The sequence below is a fragment of the Odocoileus virginianus genome, chromosome 30 (assembly GCF_023699985.2).
Source record: "Odocoileus virginianus isolate 20LAN1187 ecotype Illinois chromosome 30, Ovbor_1.2, whole genome shotgun sequence".
In the NCBI taxonomy this organism is placed as follows: Eukaryota; Metazoa; Chordata; class Mammalia; order Artiodactyla; family Cervidae; genus Odocoileus; species Odocoileus virginianus.
This window is the reverse complement of record NC_069703.1, coordinates 12,952,301-12,973,424: the sequence shown is the minus strand read 5'-3', so window position 1 is coordinate 12,973,424 and position 21,124 is coordinate 12,952,301. Positions and strand designations below refer to the sequence as shown.

The 21,124-nt window shown below is 37.8% G+C and overlaps 1 protein-coding gene across 11 annotated transcripts in view; it reads right to left on the bottom strand.

Moving 5' to 3' along the window:
• Positions 1–21,124, bottom strand: part of PIKFYVE (phosphoinositide kinase, FYVE-type zinc finger containing) — a 76,878-nt gene that overhangs the window by 13,374 nt on the left and 42,380 nt on the right. For 9 of the 11 annotated variants that reach the window (XM_070458550.1, XM_070458549.1, XM_070458551.1 and 6 more), the window contains 17 exons: positions 19,950–20,090; positions 19,130–19,256; positions 17,607–18,766; positions 15,954–16,054; positions 14,714–14,785; positions 13,650–13,821; positions 13,075–13,253; positions 11,136–11,249; positions 10,570–10,678; positions 10,312–10,466; positions 9,371–9,461; positions 6,853–6,913; positions 5,165–5,302; positions 4,243–4,363; positions 2,500–2,595; positions 885–968; positions 41–138 (listed from right to left, as the gene is read on the bottom strand). In XM_070458550.1, the coding sequence (XP_070314651.1) occupies positions 41–138; positions 885–968; positions 2,500–2,595; positions 4,243–4,363; positions 5,165–5,302; positions 6,853–6,913; positions 9,371–9,461; positions 10,312–10,466; positions 10,570–10,678; positions 11,136–11,249; positions 13,075–13,253; positions 13,650–13,821; positions 14,714–14,785; positions 15,954–16,054; positions 17,607–18,766; positions 19,130–19,256; positions 19,950–20,090 (3,019 nt within the window). Of the gene's footprint in view, positions 1–40; positions 139–884; positions 969–2,499; positions 2,596–4,242; positions 4,381–5,164; positions 5,303–6,852; positions 6,914–9,370; positions 9,462–10,311; positions 10,467–10,569; positions 10,679–11,135; positions 11,250–13,074; positions 13,254–13,649; positions 13,822–14,713; positions 14,786–15,953; positions 16,055–17,606; positions 18,767–19,129; positions 19,257–19,949; positions 20,091–21,124 lie in introns of those variants that run through there. The other 2 variants (XM_070458557.1, XM_070458558.1) reach the window with 2 other exon arrangements.

Genomic DNA, 21,124 nt, shown 5'->3' with positions numbered 1-21,124 from the left:
ACAATTACACACACAAGTACTTCTCCACTTGTAATCTTACTTGGTTGTGGTTCTGCGTCTACGGCACGGTTTGTCTGTCCTCCACTGATCTCAGGTAATCTAATTGGGCTGCTACTCTTTGGTCTGCTGTCTAAAGTACTAAAATGAGAAACAGAAGAAAAGTTGGTTTTACATGATTCAGACACAAAATAACAAGTACTCTAATTCCTGTATGAATCTACTTTCCACCTAACCCCACCCACAATATCAGAAATCTGGTTCATAATTTATATAAACACAGGTTAGCATGGAGGAAAAAGTCTTGAAATGTATACCAGACTTTTAAGAAAACGAAAAATGTTAAAGCTATAAGAGTACAGGGTCTTAAAATATTTTTCTCAAGTCTATCAGAGCTATATTATAGCACCCATAAGTCAATGGTGACAATTATGACAATTTCTGTCTCAAATACCCAAAATACTGAAAATACTTAAAGAGCTGATTTGGCAGAGGTTTGCTTTGTTTTTTAGCTGTTAAGATCTTTCATTATTATGGAAAACTCTTAAATTATTTAAAGTACAAAGTTAGGCAGTAGTTTACCAATTTCAGAAGTTAATATTTTTTAAATATTAACAGCAAAGAGAACTTAAAAACTTAAAAATGTAAATATGCAATACACTTTGAACTTCTATGACAATTATAAGAAAACTGTAACCTAGCGGACTTTTTTATGGTCTTTTGCTATACCTGAATTTTGTTCTGTCAATTACTGGCTAAAAAATGAGTGCCACAGGTTATATTCTAGAAACTTTTACATCAACAATAAGTTGTAATAAAACTCAAATAGGAACACCTAGAAAATGATACAGTTCAATTAAAATAAATTTTCCTCAATCACAGATCACCTGTTTGTTGGAAGCCCTTCTTCAGCACTGTTCCGCTGAGTGGCTTTGGACAATTCCTCTAAGGCATTCCGGTATTCTTTACAGCTTAGGATAGAAACAGGTTGAAATATGTTAAACATTAAGGTCTTCTTTTAAAGTAAATTATATGCTTTAGAATAAGCTTTGCATTATAAAAACACAAACATTTATAAGCATCCACATCTAATGTACTTAGACAAATACATTAGAATTAACTAACAAAAGTTATCAAGTAGAAGCTTCATGAATAAAGTCAATATATTCACCAAAAAATAATACAAAATATAATCCAACACACCAACCAGACTCAATATCCTAAACAATGATTGTGAAGGCCTTCATACTAACATTTAGATCAAATGCCTTCAGGGGTTGAACAGCTAATTGAAAAGCATGAAACTTCACCATTTAGTGTAATAGAGAGGAAAGGGACTTGAGAGTGCTTTTCAACTTAAAAGTACTAAACTTTAAAGAAAAAAACGCTTCATTTTAAAATGTTTCATTTTAAGGTTGCACTGTCCAACAAAATCCAACTAGCAGCCTGGGAGCCCTGACTTGGATAAATCAGATGCGAGCATGTATTATTTTTCCAAGATATTAGAAAAAGGTGACGTCAGCTAGAAAACCTGCTTCCTAATAGTACAAAACACATGTTTTTTTTGGTTGACTTTCCCGCTTTTCATGTAGTATAACTAACCAATAAAAGGAGAAGCCAATACTTAATGAACATCAAAAGGCAATGATAAAAGCATGTATCATATGGAATCTTCTAAAGGAAAAAATTCCTTATTATCCAAATAGTAACTCTAAACTCCATAAATGCTGAAGTCTATAAATATATCTTATTTATTCCTTAAACCCAGTACCCAGTATACCACACATTGCAACATTCAAATATTTGTTGAACAAGTGGACAACTTGTAACCAATATTAAAAAGAAAATTTTAATTTCAATGTCTTTCAATAGGGAAAAAAACTTTTTTTATTAAACATCTTAGATTCTACTCAAACTAGGTACTATCACTGCCAAGACATCATTAAGATTAAAAAGCTTTGTTATTTTAGACATGATATATAAAGATTTTTAAACAGGGGTCCTTCTTTAAGACACATAACTGTGGGCATGTAAATGAGTTAAGGCATAGGAACAGCATTACTCTAAGGAAACTTTACCTTCTATGTGTGGGAAGCAGGAAGGAAATGAATGAAGAATACAAAAAAGATATTCAGAGGATATAAGGCAGATATGTTCCAAGTATTATATCAATAAATAAACCAAAGGAAAGGAGACAATGGACACGTATTAAAGAGAATGGACAAAGGATATAAGAATTAGCAAATAACTTGCCTAGTTAACTTAATTATTAGGAGCTTGCTTAAGAATCATCCTGTTAATATTTGGGTAAACAGTACATTACCAGATACAAAAAGAATAAACTGTCACAACCAAAGGATATATATTCTGTACTTTTATTTACTACTTTACATTTACTTATATTTTGCTCTACTCTATGTAACAGAGCTCAATACAGCAATTAATAAATACACCTAAAATATAAAAATACAAACACAGGTGAAAAAGCCCCATGAGTAATACCTGAGAGCAAAGGCAATGATGGAGCTGGGCTCCTTCTCACAGACTGCAATGGGCACGCGTTCATGTTCATACATTAAGTAGTGTTTATCCGGATCGCTGTTCAAAAACAAATAAATCAGAACAAAATTAGCAGAAAACCACATATATGACCCATTAGCACAATTACAAGCAAATCTCAGGACAATTTTAAGTTAACTAAATAATGCACAATTACATGAACATAATTAAGCCAAAATGTATACAGAACCTGAACAAACAGCCAAGGAAAATAGATCAACAGAAAGTTTTTAAAGGCAACTGAAAATTATCAGAACTGTTTTTCCAATCAGAGGGTCCTAGAATCATCAAACAAAGTTTTCTACATTGGCAAGACAATGGGCCATATTTATCTCAAGAAGTATTTACAATGAATAGCAGAAGTTTAAGAGATTTTGTTCTACTATAAGTTTGAAAGAAAAGTCTTCTGGAAATTGTGGAAATGTACCACTAATCCAGCAGTAAATGACATAAACTATTCAAGCCTGAAGCAGAGAAAACAGAGGCCTTTTACACATTTATACCACAGAACATACAGCTCAAGACATGAGCTTCTGAGAGCAGGAGTCTCCCTTATTGATCTTTCTCTACATCCTGAGGCATTAAAGCTGACACTCCATAAGTTTAAACATTAGCTGAATAAATAAATACAGAAGTCAGTTGAGAACAAAATTAACAAAGGTCCATCTTTTGGATACATCTGTTTCACTGGACCAAGCATCATAAGCTGATAATCAGACATGTCAACCAGTAGAAGAAAAACTCTCACAGCCAGCCTATGTTTTTTCCCCACTGTGAGAGAACCTGGTACGAACAAGATTACACAAAAACTTGCATGGGCCATTGCAATTCATCACCACTGTTAGAAAAGCACCATGTCCCAGTAAAGTACTGGGTCACTAATACCCTCATATACAATCAGCAATATGTTTTTATGATCATGAGATCAATTGTTGTTGTTATTCAATCGCTAAGTCATGTTCAACTCTTTGCAATCCCATGAACTGCAGCATGCTAGGCTCCCCTGTCCTTTACTATCTCCCGGAGTTTGCTCAAACTCAAGTCCATTGAGTCAGTGATGCTATCCAACCATCTCATCCTTTGTCACCCCCTTCCCCTCCTGCCCTCAATGTAGCAGTATATCTTTTAAAATGTGTGTGTGTGTGTGTGTGTGTATATACATAAAAGCAATTCTTTATTAATCTACTTATCTACTGTTAATATATAAAGACTACATGTTCCACAAAGTACATTATAGAAAAAGACAACTCTTTTATGGTAATGGAGGGTAATTTTGGATTGAGAAATACATATATAAAGTTAAATAAACATATTTAAATATGGAGAGTATATCCATAGCTGCTGCTGCTAAGTCGCTTCAATCGTGTCCGATTCTGTGCGACCCCATAGACGGCAGCCCACCAGGCTCCACCGTCCCTGGGATGCTCCAGGCAAGAACACTGGAGTGGGTTGCCATTTCCTTCTCCAATGAAGGAAAGTGAAAAGTGAAAATGAAGTCGCTCAGTCGTGTCCGACTCTTCACGACCCCATGGACTGCAGCCTACCAGGCTCCTCCGCCCATGGGATTTTCCAGGCAAGAGTACTGGAGTGGGTTGCCATTGCCTTCTCCAGTGTATCCATAGATAAATCTTTAAAATGAAGTGAAAATAAAACCACCCAACAGCCACTGGCTTATATAATACTTACAAAGGAAATGGAATAGGGTTATAGCTATTTCCTGGAAGCAAATTTGCAAAAATGGCTTTCATGGTTGATTTTTCCTTCACCTGGCTGTCTGTAGATCCCAGCAAATGTCCATCAAATACATCTAGAATGAAAAATATTCTACTTATGTATTAATATTCAGGAAGAGTAAAAGTATAAAGTGTCAACTATATTTCTTTTCCTTTTGGAACACAGACATGGGTACACCATAATTACCAATTATGGTGTAAAATTTTTGATCTAGGAATAATGACTATCTAACAGGAAGCAATCATGAAGCATACACAGCTCTGACCCCAAGGGGCTTATTTTTTTTACATTTCAACATGTTTGAAGTTGAGATCGTCCTGCAATCAATGGCCTCTTACCCTCAAGGGGCCAGGCAGGAGCCATGGTGAAATTACTGGCCAAGCACACATGAGCTCAGTCCCAGCTGTTCCTGTTGGCACTTCAACTCAGTTATGAGTACTATGGCTATTACATCTGAGTTTAATTGCAATTTAAAAGTTATGTTTAAAGTTTGCACTACAATTAAGTAGTTGGTGCTTAAACAGAAAGCAAGGAAAGAAAGGGAAAAGGCATACATCTATTACTGGCGAAACAAATGTTTGTCATTGCAGAAGTGGTTGCAATTTTTCTTTCTTTCTTGTAAGGGAACAATCGTGTGTTTTATGAGACTTAAGAAAATAAATATCCCCAGAAAGTAGATAAAGTTGAATAGTATTTGTTACTGAGACACTCAAGCAGTGCAACTGAAGAAGGGATATGGTAAAAAGCTACATCTAAAGGAGCACTTTCAATGGTAAAAATTTTAAATCCCAAGGGCTAAGAAAGCATTGTGCCCCAGAACTCAGAGTGTTTGTCTCTACTAGACGAAGTACAGAGATAGTGACTTGACCTGTACCTTCAGAACTGCTGGCAGTATCGAGTTCGGGGGGCCCTCCCATGGCCTGCTCAGACACGCCTTCAGGAGAAGTGGGCAGCTGGAGATGGGGGGAACTGGTGGAGCTCTGACTGGACAGGGTGGCCAAGAAGCGGTCCTCTAAAGAAAAACACCATGCAAATGAGCCACTTTAAAACATCACGTCCATTTCTACCTAATAACAATGTTTTTAAAATGACAAAACCTTTTTCTACTTCATAAACCAAAGAATCTTAGCTTCTTCAATCAAGTTACATAGGTCATTTCACAAATGAGTTTCAGAAATTTTAGAAATGGATACAAAAATCCAGGCAGGTTATATGACTAGACCATCATCAGATTAACTTAGTGACAGCAGGATGACTGGCAACCAAGTCTAGTACCACTCCAATACTCCCTGCACTGGACCATAATGCCTGGGCTTCCCTAGTAGCTCAGCTGGTTAAGAATCTGCCTACAATGCAGGAGACTCCAGTTTGATTCCCGGGTCAGGAAGATACCCTGGAGAAGGGATAGGCTACACACTCCAGTATTCTTGGGTTTCCTTGATGGCTCAGCTGGTAAGGAATCTGCCTGCAACGCAGGAGACCTGGGTTCAATCCCTGTGTTGGGAAGATCCCCTGGAGAAGGGAACAGCTACCCACTCCAATACTCTGGCCTGGAGAATTCCATGAACTTTTTATTTTAGCCCATGGGGTCACAAAGAGTCAGACATGACTGAGTGACTTTTCATTTTCATAATGCCTACCTAAATATTTTGTTCATTCAACTTAATAAGGAATGAAATTATGACACTATTGAGGGGAAAAAAAATCACATGTTTATTCTCAAGGGGGAAATTCACTTAATTATAATAGAAAAATGCCAAGAATTCCAAGTTGAGTTTCTCTTCTACCAAGATAGTCTAAGTAAATTTCCCTTCCAATTTCCTACAGTGACACCAAGTTATTCAATGAAATAAGCTGAGGAAAAACAGCTTAAGTCTAGAAAAGATTTTAGTGCTATAAAATATCAACTAAGCTAAGATTTTCTTTTTCCTACGAAACGAGGGACTTAACTGTAGCACAATCAAGACACAAATTCAGTTTCCTTTCATCTTTCTGTTCTTCCCCTAAAAAGCAGCCTTCTCTATTGATCATCTGGCTTCCCTGGTAGCTCAGCTGGTAAAGAATCTGCTTGCAATGCAGGACACCCTGGTTCAATTCCTGGGTTGGGAAGATCCACTGAAGAAGGGATAGGCTAACCCACTCCAGTATTCTTGGGCTTCCCTGGTGGCTTAGCTGGTAAAGAATCCACTTGCAATGAGGGAGATCTGGGTTAGATTCCTGGGTTGGGAAAGCCCTGGAGAAGGGAAAGGTTACCCATGCCAATATTCTGGCCTGGAGAATTCCATGGACTGTAGAGTCCATGGGGCTGCAAAGAGTCAGACACTACTGAGCGACTTTCACTCGCTTCACTATTGATCATCTATTTCTCCATCCTAACTTAGGCAATGTATGTTATAATAATCTTAAACTGACACTGCTTACAAATGCTTTACGGCAAGGAAAAAAATGTCTCTGACCAACTGCATCAGAAAAAATTCTCAAAATTTAGTGTTTAAAACAACTTTTAGACTAAGAAGCATCTTTAAATTCAATGACAGGTGATCACTAGACTCAAGGACCAACCTTTTTCTCCATTTGGAAGTCCTGGAGAAGCATTCCGTGGAGATGCATCCACTGCACTTATCTGTAGAGAAGGAAATATTCTGTTCTTAAGGAAATGTTAAAATCACACTAAAAAATTTTTTAACAAAGTGAATCTTACTCTTTCAAACTCTTAAGAATTATTAATACTGATTCATTTAAAAATAATAATAAACCCATTACATATTACTATAAACAACACATTTTAATTAAAAACAGATTTTTTTAATTGGTAAGAGTGGCCTTGTTTTATGCTTTTACAAATACTTTAATGTCTAGGAGACACTAAAGTCTTCTTTTAATAGAAGACAGTTAAAATCCTCTCTGACTTCTGCATTTAATCTGTTGAGCTGTATTATTATGACTGAACTTATAATCTAGCCTTACACAGTTATGTAGTTGAAAAAGGGAAATCTCTCAGAGCCCTTGAAAGGGTCTAGGACCTCTGGGGTCCTTGAACTACATTTTGAGAATACCGCTCTAAACAGTAGCTCACAGACTCAATAAAATATCCAGGAACTACTTATGATTATCCATTAAGCCCAGCAACCTTTTGTTATCCATCGGACTTTCTCAAGTCCCATAATCCATTGATAAAATATATATTTAAATGATTGTCAGCCCTGTGTACAATGTCATTAAAAGTCATTTCTTACATTGCTACTTACAATGTCTTTTGATTTGCTTACCCAAACAGAGACCTCCCTGGTCATCCTACATAAAATAACTCATCATCACCTGCTCCCTTGGCATTACTCTCCATTTCTCGTTAATTTTTTCCTCATAGCTTTGTTTCCACTTGTTTTTTAAATGTTTATTGGCTCATCTGTTTATTGTCAATCTCACAAACAAATGTTCCATGGGAACAATAACTATGGCCTTCACCCACAAATGTGAACTTTCGTGTTCACGTTTGTGAACCCTGAGAGCCCTGCACTCAGAACAGTGTCTAAAAGCACTCAATAAGTATTTATCAAATGAATGAATATAAACACAAAGGCAATGCTACAGATTTTCAAATCAACTTTCAATCTTTCAAAAAGAAAATCACTTATTGACTGATTTTATATTTTCTGTTCCATGTCTCCATATTTTAAGCAAAGGTCTTACAGCACTAGCTTCAAAGTTTCATCAGTAGGCAAACAGAAAGGCCTCTAGCAGTGTGTGAGAGTCATTAACAGTCCCAGACTACTTGGAAATACTAATAAATCATCTTCATAATTCTTATTCTCACCCAAACTTTAAAGAAAAGTGATTCCTACACAGTTATTTATGAGACAAAAAGGAGAATTCAGTGACACAGTGTTCCTAAATAACACAAAGATCTAAGGCACTTGGACCCATCATTCCGTGAAAATACTCTGCTACAAGTACTATAAACTTGTACAAAAGAAACATTCTCTCAAAAGCCCTCATGGTATCAGAATAGTAAGTCCTTAAAATATACTGACGTTAATTCATCTGTTCATGGTTAGCACAGTAGCAGAATTTGGTGATGATCCCAAAGAACTGCACACTCTGGGACACATACACACACACATACCACACACTTCAATCAAACATGAATCCAGATACTGCTGCGAAGGGATTCTATCATGTATGTAAGATCTCAAATCAGTTAGCCTTAAACTAGGGAAATGAAGCAGGTGGCCTGACCTGCTAATCACGTGTCCTTTAAATCTGTGTCCAGACGTGAGACACAGAACTCAAGAGATCTGAAGCACGAGAAGGATTCAATCCACTGCTGTAGGCTTTGAAGATGAAATGGGCCGCGTGCAAAGAATCAGGCAGTCTCGAGGAGTTGAGACTTGCCTCTAGTCAAATGCCAGCAACGAAAAGGGGACCTCAGTCCTATAACCATTAGAGTTGAACTCTGCCAACAACCTAGATGAGCCTGGGAAAAGATCCTGAGCCTCAGATAACCACCCCGGCCAAACCTTCATCTCAGCCATGAGAATGAGCAAAGAACCCAGCCACATACTCTGCCAGAGTCCCGACACACTGTGAGATAACAGATTTATGTCTTAAGTCACTAAGTTTGGGGTAAGGTGTTAAACAGCAGGAGAAAACTAACACAGTTAGGCAAGATTAATTAAACTACCATATAGAACTAACCTGGTACAGCCTCTTAAGAAAATCTTCTCACTTAAGCACAGAGATAAAGAACACCCAAAATTCATAGTAAAATAGGACTGTGTTACACACCCAGGGCATCCACACCTTCTCCTTCACAGCACCTATTGCCTCTGTGATGCTATCCTCAGTGATGTCAGTAGACAGCAGTTTTTGATAAGTATTTCAAATAAATGAATTATAATGTATTTTATTTCAGGCAAAGATAAAAAAAAATTAATCCAGGTCACACCAAGAAACCTGACAGCTTCAAAATTAAAAACGCTAATATCATCAATAAAGTATGTATTCAATTACCACTTCTAAGTGTTCCAAGAGAAATTATTGTATTTATCACAGTAAAGACCCCAAGACAAAACAACATTACCTTGCTTTCTTCACCCTGTCTCAGTCTTCCAGGACTTGGAGGAACTGAAGGCCGCTTCCTACCCTTTTCTTGTTGGAAAAGGTCTTGCAGCCTACAATTAAAGAAAAAAAGGAAAAGTGAAAAGAAGGACATGGTTTTCTTTCTAATATCCTGAATAATGCATACACATATTCTCCTTATAGCTTTGAAACCATAATAATTAATTTTCCTATTTCAAAAGCAATAGATTTTACAGATGTACATAACTAAGTTTTGTTTTATTTCTAATCAACTAATCAGTTATTATTGATATGGTTATGGTTAGAAAAGAACAGCAAGTTATAATGAGACCAACAGACCAAGGCTCAAAGCCCAGCTCTGAAAATCAACAGCTATTTAACTTGGGCAAATCCCTTAGTCTCGTAGAGCCACAGTTTCCTCTGTAAAATGAAAGCAGTATATACACATGTGGGATTCAAAATCAGATAAAAGAGTGCATGTCCATCTGGTGCCTGACTTAGTGCCCAGCATCATCCAAGTGCTCAATAAATAAATGCTACACTAATCCAATTGAACTTTTCAATATGCATTAAAAGGAAACAATTTCCCCAAATAAATATTTAAATACAGGTATAAAATACACAAAACAATCAGTTGAAACTCATGGCCTAACACCCAATAATTACTCCATGGTTTACTATTACAGATAAATTAGATTCAGTTAGCACACATACTGTATTTGAAACAGCTATTCTCATCTTTTTTTTTTTTTTGTATCTTTGCAAACTGCACTTTAAAGGATGAAAGAAGTGGAGGGTGGCAGGAGCGATAAAAATAAAACCTCCTACAACTTGAGAGTAAAAGGCAACATCCACAACTAATAAGGACATTTAAATCAAAAACATCCTGGCAGAGCACACTTTGCAACAATATGAAAGAAACACCTGATTGCAGAGTCACACCTGTTATTCCAAGCTTGCAGCGCCTCACAGAGGCTCTGTTTCTTGGCAATGAGCGACTCGAAGACTGACTGCAGCTGCTGGGGGGTCTCCACAGAGGAAGACAGGAGCCGCGCCTGCATCTTCTCAGTCCAGCCCTTAAACTCGCTTTCTTCCATCTAGGGGGACAAAAACCGCTCCAGCAATCTTAGACGCACCCCAAAGGGAACTTCTAACAAGTTCACAACTGACTGCTGGGTTTCTGTCAAAAAAATGAATTACCTCTTTTTGTGCAAAGATATCTTCCATTTTTTCCTCTCTTGATTTGCTAAATGTATCAGTTTTCAAAGATGCAAGTCTTTCATCCACAGCAAGATATACCTGTGAAACTCTTAACAAACATTAAACATTTTAGAAAAGTTAGAATCAAACTGTCTAATCTCACACAAGTATAAAAAAGATGGGCAAAACCACTACAATATTGTAACTAGCCTCCAATTAAAATAAACAAAATTTTTTAAAAAGTAGAAAAAAGATGTACACAGAACTTTAGTAAGAGCTTATCTAACTAAGAATCACATATAATTTTGCAAAACAAAAAAGACCTGAAAGGATGTACATCAAAATTTAACAGTTGTTATGCTTGGGAGAGTCCGACTTCTTTATTAATACTTTTGTGTATTGTCTACATTTTCCCATTTCTACATCAGACATATAAAACATACAATTAGAAAAACAGTTTATTTCTGTTTTCAAAGAAAGCTGAATGAACAAACAAGATATTTAAAATAGTTTAGATTTCAGGCAGTACTAAACAAAAACAGATGATCAAAGAAAATGAAACTTACTTTTGAAAGAAGTCCTTCAGATCCTGAAGAAGGGACACTTTTAATGGGACTTGACGTTTAATGAATATTTTGGGAAGTGGAACACACACTTCAAGAAGCCGAATGGGAGAATAACTGAGAGGAGAAAACACAAGTAATAGCAGAAAAGTGAAAAATATTTTAGTATTTTGAGTAGAAGTGTATCATGACAGCCAACTAAGTCTTATGGGCATAAGAGATCATAAAGTTTCTATAAAATGGCATTTTCAAACAACCAAAAATACTGAAGACCCCTTTCAATCATTACCAATATCCTTCCCAGTTTTAAAAATATGTTCTGTGTTGTTTCCCCCCTGCATTGTGCTATCATCATTTATCCCGAGGCCACCCTCGTGTGCTTTAAAAACAAATGACTGGGATATAAACCTCCATGAAGAGAGAGGAACTCCTTCCTACAATCAGCTTAGACACAGGTATTCATTCACTACCTTCTCAGCTCTCAAGGATTCTTCATGAGTTTGCTTTCCACCTGAAGTTCATGTTGTCTAGTAAATGCTATATCCAACCTAGGCCCTAGGTTCATGGTTAATAGCTCTTGCTTAAAAAAGGAAATAGGTTCAATTACAAATATTTTCTGAGGACCTATTATGTGTCAGATGCTGTTTTAGGTGCTGAGCAAGGGCCAAAATTCCTGCTCTCATGATTCAGGAACAACAAGATTTGGGCAATAAATAAAAACAAATACTTAAAACATACCTTATGCCAGAGAGTAGGTGCTACAGGGCAAAATAAAGGGCGAAAAAGAAGCAAGGAGTGCTAGGGGTGAGAAGAAGTCAGGGCAGGTGAAATCTGAACAAAGATCTGAAAAAAGTAAGGAAAAATAAGCAAATGTCTAGACGCAGCAGCACAGAGATGGAAGAGCAATGAGAGGCTCCCAGGAAGGAGGTTAGCTGGCATAACTGAGGCCCAGCCTGGAGGCCAGCAAGGCTGAAATACAGGGAGCGAGGGGAGAGGAGTGGGGGTGAGAAGCCTGAGTATGAGGGGCTTAGAGGCCCATAAATGGTCTCAGGCTTTCACTCGGGGTGAAACAGACCGCTGGAGCCTCCAGAGAACAGGAGTGGCCTAAGCTGGTTTTCATGTAATAGGACCACTCTGACTGCTCTGCTGCAGGGTGAGGCTAAAGGGAAGCTGGTTGAGGTTATTGCAATAATCTAGGGAAGGACGACAGAGATTCAGTTCAGAATGGGAGTGCTGGAGGTGGTGAGATACGTTCAGATTCTGGATATATATACATATATATATATGGCTATGCAGGGTCTTTGCTGCTGTGCGTGGGCTTCTCATTGCGGTTAGCTTCCTTGTTGCAGAGCGCAGGCTCTAGGGGCAGGCCCAGAAGTTGTGGCCCATGGGCTTAGTTGCTCCACAACATGAGATCTTCCTGGACCAGAGATCAAACTCATGTCCCCTGTGTTGGCAGGCAGATTCTTAACCCCTGGACCACCAGGGAAGTCCCTAGATTCTGGATATATTCTGAGAGCTTTCTCAATCATTTAAAACCATTCTTTGAACTAGTGATTTCATCTCTATCCAGCTCTATCCAATTATCCTTATGCTAAGTAATGTCTTAGCAAAAATTCTGACAGGCTCTCAGATGCAAAACCAATGGTTAATAGTCACACCTGCAATAGCAAATCTACCAGTTTATATCATGACTCCATCACTTGTCAGCTCTACTAGGTAGCTATAAGGTCTCTAAGTCAGGGTAATAGTAACACATTTCTTAATGGATTAAATACAATAATAGCACTGAAAGCTCTTCGCAGGGTATGGCCCTGTATTTGCAAGGCTGATGGGGAGGGAACAGCACACACCAAAAGTGAGTTCAATCTAGTAACAGTGGAAATGCGACAAAGCCTTCCAGGGAGTGTGTGTCTGTGACAAGGTTGCTCAGGCTTCTTACCTGAAAGATGCCACCATCTGGTTATAGGAGAAATACTGGTGATAATCATGGTGGATGGAGTGACCACACGGCTCAGCATTGGCTCTGCGAGTATACTGGTGCCCATAAAACCTAAGTTCAAGGTATTTTGCAAATGACATGGACCAAGACTCATTGGAAAGAGCGACAACTGGTGTTACCTGAAATTCAGCATACATTGTTTGTTATCTAATCACATACTAAGAATCTCTTTAAAAAAAAAATGCATTTTCTTGTTTAGTACAAGTCTAGTATATTCTGACTGCAGAAAACAAGAAAAAAAAAAATTAGAGGTGGGTGGGGTGAGGGATGGTTACGGAAACTGTCTCGGCATTTAAAACATTTCAAGCTTTGCATTATTTTGATGAACTTTTCAATGAAGGTATATATAAACACGCTTATAAGTATCCATAACAATTTCCTTGCAATAAATTAATAAAAACTGGTAGGTCAAAGAAGGGCATGAACATTTATCAGGTCTTTGATACTCCCCCACAAAAAGAACTATAGAAAGAAATGATACTACATGAAATAGGACAGCAACAAGGTACACTTACCTGTTTGCAGATTCTGCACCAGGAGTAGGTGAGAATTGTATGCTGATATCCAGGTACCGGAGAATCCAGCTCCTTCAGGATTATCTGCACACAGCCTTGGCCATGGACGAAGCGTCGAATGTGGTGCACCATGGGAGTATCACAGAACATGCTAGGGCACTGATAGGAAGGCCTTTGACAAAAAGAAAGTCCTCACATTAACCATGAAACTGAGGAGCCATGTATAGTGAATGCTGGCTAATCAGGACTGCAGACGAGAAAGTGCAGCATCCTCTCCAGAGTAAGGATGATGGTGGATGATCTGCTCAGAGTACCACTCGTCCTGTTATGAGCCTGAGAGCTGAACACCCTGCACCTTCAACCACATCACAGTGATACGTTCCACTTGTTAAGCACCTTCCATTTGCCAAGCATTTCTAAAACATCATCTCATTTTACTTATTAAAACTCTTGACATTTGTGGAGTTTGTTAATATCTATTAAGGGGACTTGTAAAGACTAACCCAGGTGATGCTAGTGCTAAAGAACCTGCCTACCACTGCAGGAGACGCAAGAGATGCGGATTAGATTCCTTATTTGGGAAGATCCCCTAGAGAAGGAAACAGCAACCCCCTCCAGTACTCTTGCCTGAAAAATTCCATGGACAGAGGAGCCTGGGGGGCTACAGTCCATGGAGTCGCAAAGAGCTGGACACGACTGAGCATGTACACACAAAGATTAAGTTACTTGCTCCTCATCATGAAAATGGCAAGCGAAGGCACTAAGATTTCAACTGAGGTCCTTAGTTTCTCTTGTCTCTTATTTGAATCACTGTAAAAACACACATTCTAAAAAAAAAAAAATCTGCAGGACTGCAGGGCAATTAGATGGGCATGGATCTGAAAAATGAACTGAAGAAGACTTCCTGGGTTGAATATAAAACAGATCACTTCTCTGTACAGTAAGCCCTGACGTGAGGCATGAACAGGAAGGTCAAACAACAGTGCTCCAACTCATGTTTATGTTGAAATTCTGTGCATAAAAAAAAAACATAAATAGAACGTAAGGAGAAAACTGGTTCTTACCGGAAACAGTATCTCTCTAAAAATATTCCTAATGTAAGATCATTTTTTCCATAAAATTCCATTGTTACAATCCTAAAAGAAAAGATCATTTCTTAGAAACATATCATTAAATTACAACCCAGCAAAAACATTTTCATCAGACCCCAAACTGGTATCTGTTAGATGTACTTGTAATACAGTATTATTACCAACAAAACAGGTAATATTCTTTTGTTGTTACAGAACAGGTTTTACCTTATCTGATATAATGGGTTTGGACTACCATATTACAGCATCGTATCCATTCCCAGTCCATTAGTATATTATGAAACTATTTAATCAGGATACATAAACAATAACATTAAATGGGTTAGTCTGATTTGTGTTAGGAAGAAGTACAAGTTTCCTTTACAAAGCTTTAAACTTCATCACTATAAAATGGGACTCCTGTCTCTGCTCTCCAGTCTACACCATTACTGAACAGGAAGAGCAGCAGCTCATATTCTTCCAGGAGAGCCAGGTCCTAAATTTACATCCAACTTTACACCTAAATAAGAGAGTTCAGCCACATATACCCTTTTAAAACTGACATCTTACTCAAGCCTCGACCTAAATTCCCAGAGAAAATTCCCATGGGCTCAACCAGACCCAAGTCAGCCTGGTAGAGCAACACCAATGTAGAAGACGCCCTGATCTCACTGGTAGAAATGAGTGTTTCTGGTGTCCAAAATTAAAGTATGGAAGACATTTTGTTGTGGCCAATACTCCAAAAACAAGCAGTTATGTTCTATAGTACTTAAGACCAGAGGTAAACTGTATAATAACTAGGCTTTGTGACTATCATTGGAAACAAATTATAACATTATAAAATGTGTTTCTATCAATCTACTTGGAATTAAGTTTTAGAATAAAACTTAAGGCAAAAAACTGACCACTTTAATGAAAACAATGCCCAAAGAAAACCTGTTTGATTCGTGCATGTTATCAAAGTGCTTAAAACTAGCTCTTATGTATCAACTTTCACTTTTTTATAATTACAAACTGTTCTTGCATCCCTCTTCACTCTTAACATACTTTTATTTACTTCTACCCATGAACAAATCCAAATTTCATAATTTAATTTACAAGTTCAAAAGTTCCATCAATTCACATATGACCAGCAGCTTGCCATGCACCTACACAGCCCAATGGCTGAATTTTTTTCACAACTGCTGGAATTCTGTTCCTAAGTGCAACATGCCAGGGAGGGAAGGGGTCCTACCAAGGGCTGACGCAGGCACTGGGGGCGTTGCTGGACTGGGCAGAAGAGCTGCTGAAGAGCACGCACAGCCTCTGGTGGTTGACAGGGCTCAGACAGTCCACCTGGAAGAGAAGGGACAGCCGGGTGAGACTCCAGCTCCAACGCCCGCCTCCAACATCCAACACGCCACTCAGTTTGTAAGCCTCTATCAGCACTACGGGGGTTCCAGTGAAGACCGACAACTACAGGGAGCTAAATATAAGGAAGAAGAGAGGTTCATTTTTAAGTTAAAACAATCCAAAAGGTTTAAAAATGCAAACATGTCTAAATAACTTGTTTTCTTATTCTTTATTTTTACAAAACTAGGCATTAAATTATTTTACGAGTTGTTATTTAAATATGACAGTCTGAATTGATAGCTGGATATAATCTCAACCTGAGATACCCAGAATTCTAAATTCTAAGGTATTTATTTATTTGTATTTTATACCTGCTTTTGATCATTACAAAGGTAACAACTGTCTCTGTCAAAATTTAAACATTTCAGAGGAAGATGCAAAAGGCCCCGAAGTACATAAAGCCTCTCCTCCTCTGAAGCTGCCCCACCTCCCAAACTGATAAATTTGACTGTGTGGTTAAAAATCATATATTTGCACTAGCTCATACACATATACACATGAAAACACCCACAGAAGTATACACAGGTGATTCTGCTTTTTTATAAAAATGGGATGATGCTACATATATTAAAACACAATCTCCTTTTTAACACAAGAAAATATGTCATGGGCTCTCTCTGGGTCATTCAATGAGATCCAACTCATCCTTTTAGCAGCAGTCAGTCAGAAATAACCACTTCAGTAAATATCCTTGTACATACATTACAATAAAATGTAAGCATCCTTACACAAAATGCTTACTTATCTGTGTTTTGTAGATAATGTACAAGGAATGAGTTATAAAAGATAGAAATCATGAATCAAAAATATATATGTGCTCATGTAAATTTAAGACCCCCAAATCACTTTTAATAAGTTTACATAAATTATAAAATACATATTTATATAAAGTTTATTGTAAGCATTTTCCCATACTTCATTAAACATGGCTCTTATCACATTCCTTCTTTCCAGTTTCATGTACTAAAAACAATATACTACCATTATTTAATCCTTCCTAGACTTGTGACAGTGAACATCTACTTGTTTTATTAAACAACTGTATTTCCTCCTCAAAAGATGGATTTGTTCATGAGTTTTATCACCTATAATTTCCTATAATAAGGAAAAAAACACACCCATTTCCTATAATAAGCTTCCAACTCTACTCTCCCACTGGCTACCATTAAAAGGATCAAAGACACATCACATTACACCCAAGTCATCATGTCAGAAATATTCAGCAGCTCCGCACTGCCCCCCACCTCAGAGTTCTTCCGAGTTTTCTGTGAGCTTAGCCTGAAACCCTCAAATCCAGTTTCATCACATTACACTCCTATTTCATACATTTTAAAGCAACACGTAAGACAAAAGAGACCAAAAAAAAGAAAAAAGCACAGATGAAATATTTAGTAAATCTGCATGCAAGCTGTCATATCTGACTCTTTTACCCTGCCATAGCAGAGATTTTCCACCCATCTTAAATGTACACAAGCACAAAAGCGGTCTTGCTCACCTTTGTCGACCACACTGCATCACTTGTAATCAACCCTTTTTCTTCATCACCTTCAGTTCTGCTTCCTGATTTGCCACTTGAGGTACTCGACGCCTCCTTTGAGTAAGCAAAAGGGTCTGAATGTTTTTGCTGGATTCTTCCTCCTCTGGCCCGATAATCAGCTAGCATTCTCCCCAAGCTCTGGCTGTCACCGAGATGCTCAGCAATTCTGGTGCTCACGAGCTCATGTGAAGGTAGGACTTGAATGGACTTGGCCTGAACACTTCCATTCATGCCCTGAAGGCCAGAGAGATCCCTAAGCATCTGTTTCTTCCGCCTGCTCTCCATTTCCTTGAACTCCTTATTGAGGAGAGGAGACCAGTAAACCTGCTCTGCAAAATAATCTCGGGTAGAGCATCTCATACCCTTGTCAGTTAAAAGAAATGGCTCCCGGAATGTGATGACTGGTGAGATGCAGAGGATCACATCTTTCAACTCTTGTTTAAAGGTCAAAGAATCAGTCTTCCGTTTATCTTCAGAAGAGGTAACTTCCTCGGTAACATACAGGCCGGTGTCATCCTGCAGAGGGTCTCTAAAGGCTCTCATCTGGCTTGTGGGATCCGGAAGGTCCTCTGTTTGCTGCAAAGCCTCTGGCTGCTCGCTGCCTATGGCGTCCTGTTGGTCATCCACATGGAGCGGCAGCAATGACTCTGGTACTGATGGGAAGAGAGCGCAGGGGGCACCCACCGGGCAAGCTGCTGGGGCATGCTCTTGAGGCTTCAAAGAGGCAACATCCTGTGGCATGCTCTTATTTTCTTGTTCACCCTTCTCAAACAGAATCCTTGATTCTAGCAAACTGCCATCATCAGAAGGCAGAAAGTCCAGGGGGATGTCAGGCTCCCGGGGGAGGGGACTTCCGCTGAACGGCTCCTGTGGAGCCCCTTCATCCTCCTGTCCCTCAATCAGAGAATGGAAGGAAGGGTTTTGCGTTAACATAGGAGGCATAGCAAATTCATCCATGAGGAAGGAGATTTCTAGTTGAGAATGATAAGCTACACAGATCATAAATATTAAGATCTCCTTAACTCGAGCCAGCTCATAATCAGAGCCTCCTCTAAGCTTGATTGTACAGCCCAGGTGCTGTGGACAGCCTTCAAAAAACATCAGTGTCTTGGTTTGTTCTACAAATAAACAAACACAAGGTTAAGAAAGTTCAGGTGGCAATCCAGAAGTCCAGACAGAATTAGTTCATTATCTTAACATCTACCAGACAAAAACTCTTAAGTAAGACCATAGTTGTATGCTAATAGTCATTTCCTACTATTAATATATCAACATTGTCATTCTGATGAGTTTATTCATTTCCTCAGGCCCCCCCATTTCAGGTAAATCTACACTAAAGATCACTCACCATTAGGCAACAGAAACATCTGCATGTAATAGTCATTTCCTACTATTAATATATCAACATTGTCATTCTGATGAGTTTATTCATTTCCTCAGGCCCCCCCATTTCAGGTAAATCTACACTAAAGATCACTCACCATTAGGCAACAGAAACATCTGCATGTAAAATTTATGACAGGTGCCCAGGTGGGGTTTGGTAAGCAGCTGGTCCATTGACATCACCAAATCACCTTGGGTCATCCGGCTAACTCGTTCTAAAACTTGCTAGAACACAGAACAACATCATATTACAAAACTAAAGAAGAATAAAGTTTTAGTACATTTTATATGGAAAAATAATAGAAACATTTGAAAATGCCCTCACCAAAAAAAAAAAAAAAAAAAACAGAAAATGCCCTATTTTCTTTCAAGATGAATTTCCTTGACTTTAGTAATTATATGACTTTTACTGATTCTAGAGAAGTCTACACTTAGCAATCAACATGTGCTTACTAAAATAAACCATACTTACATTAATAACATCAAGACATCTAAGCATTAATCATTGGCACAAGATACTGATTCAGGGGTGATGGGTGGGGAATTTCCACAACTGACCTCTACACTGAAGAAGGTAATTTTTCAAGGGAGAGAATTTTCTGCTTTGTGTGATTCCCCAAACAAAATGACGCCTCTACAAAGACTACTTAATAACTAATGTCAACTACATCTATGGCTTGGTAGACACTTATAATGAGTGTTACACAACTCATTATGTATGAGTGATACATTAATTATACTTTCTTCGAGCCTGAGATTCTCCAGTCTTAATAAGGAAAGCGCTGCCGTGCCTGTGCTTCCAATATATACAGTACAGCTAAGAAATAAATAATCAAAGAACCCTTTATATCTACCACACATGCATATAAATTTACAAGCTATCAATTTTAGAAATAACAGAAAAATAAGAACACTCACTGATTTTACATTAATGACCAAAGTAATGCCATGTTCCAGCAACATATCCTGTGCAATTCGAGATACCGTTTTCTCAACCAGAACCAGTGTGGGTCGAACATCAACTATTCGCTGAACATAATTCTTTAGGAATTCCCTTTCCTAAGTAAGATAAATAAAAAACATTGTATGTGGTACAAATCAAGATCTAGATATGTAAAAATACTAGGGCAGTGTGACTAGCAACATCAAACTCAGTCTAGGTTTTCTTCATCCACAAACCACTACTAACAGACATTTCCTACTAAGTAAACATTGTACTAATGTGTTAATGCATTTTTCACATCCTCAATCTCAGGTAAAAATATGCTAAATACCACTTACCACTGTGTAAGCAAATTAATTCAAACATAACTAAGAATACTATTTATCATTCTAAACTGCTGACTATGCTGGAAAGAGGTTCAGGAGAAACTTTATTCTCCAACTCACTAATTTTTCTTTGAAGGACTTTGAGTTCTTAATAACCTGTAATAAAAGCCAAGAATCCAATTAGTTAGCTCTTGAAACTTAAAAAAATCAAAAAATTCTCACAGCTTCCCAAGTGAAAGCAACTAAGTATTTTTAATATAATTATGGATTTCCCCTTTTACACTCTGAAACTAACCAGAATATCTCTTCTTTCAGCTATTTGAATAAATAACTAACAGACACTATTTCAGCTACTTCCTAATTTCTATCTCTCAACAGATAATATTCTACTTAGAACCATGGTAGTTACAAATTAAAACAATGTTTAATACAATTTCATGACAAAGGCTTACTCTCGAAGCAAATGAATGTTGTAAATAACTAGAGTTTAAAAATATAATTAGTTAATTGCTTTATAAAATCTCTGGACTCAGGAGACAATGGAAGGTGGGGACACACCTGTCACTTCTGCTCCAAATGCCCAGTGTTTTCTGAGTCAACTTTGTATTCATGGTCAGAGCCACCAACAATGGATGAGCCTGTTCCCTGCAATGAACTTGCCCTGGTACATTTCTTTTCACCTTTCTCTGTCTTACTGGTAGAAACTGGACATTCTCAAATTCTCCCATTATTAACAAAAAGAAATTTTTTTTTTACATTTAAAAAATTTTTTCTTAATTTTTATTTATTTTTGGTTGCTGCACAAGGGCTTTCTGCAGTTGCAG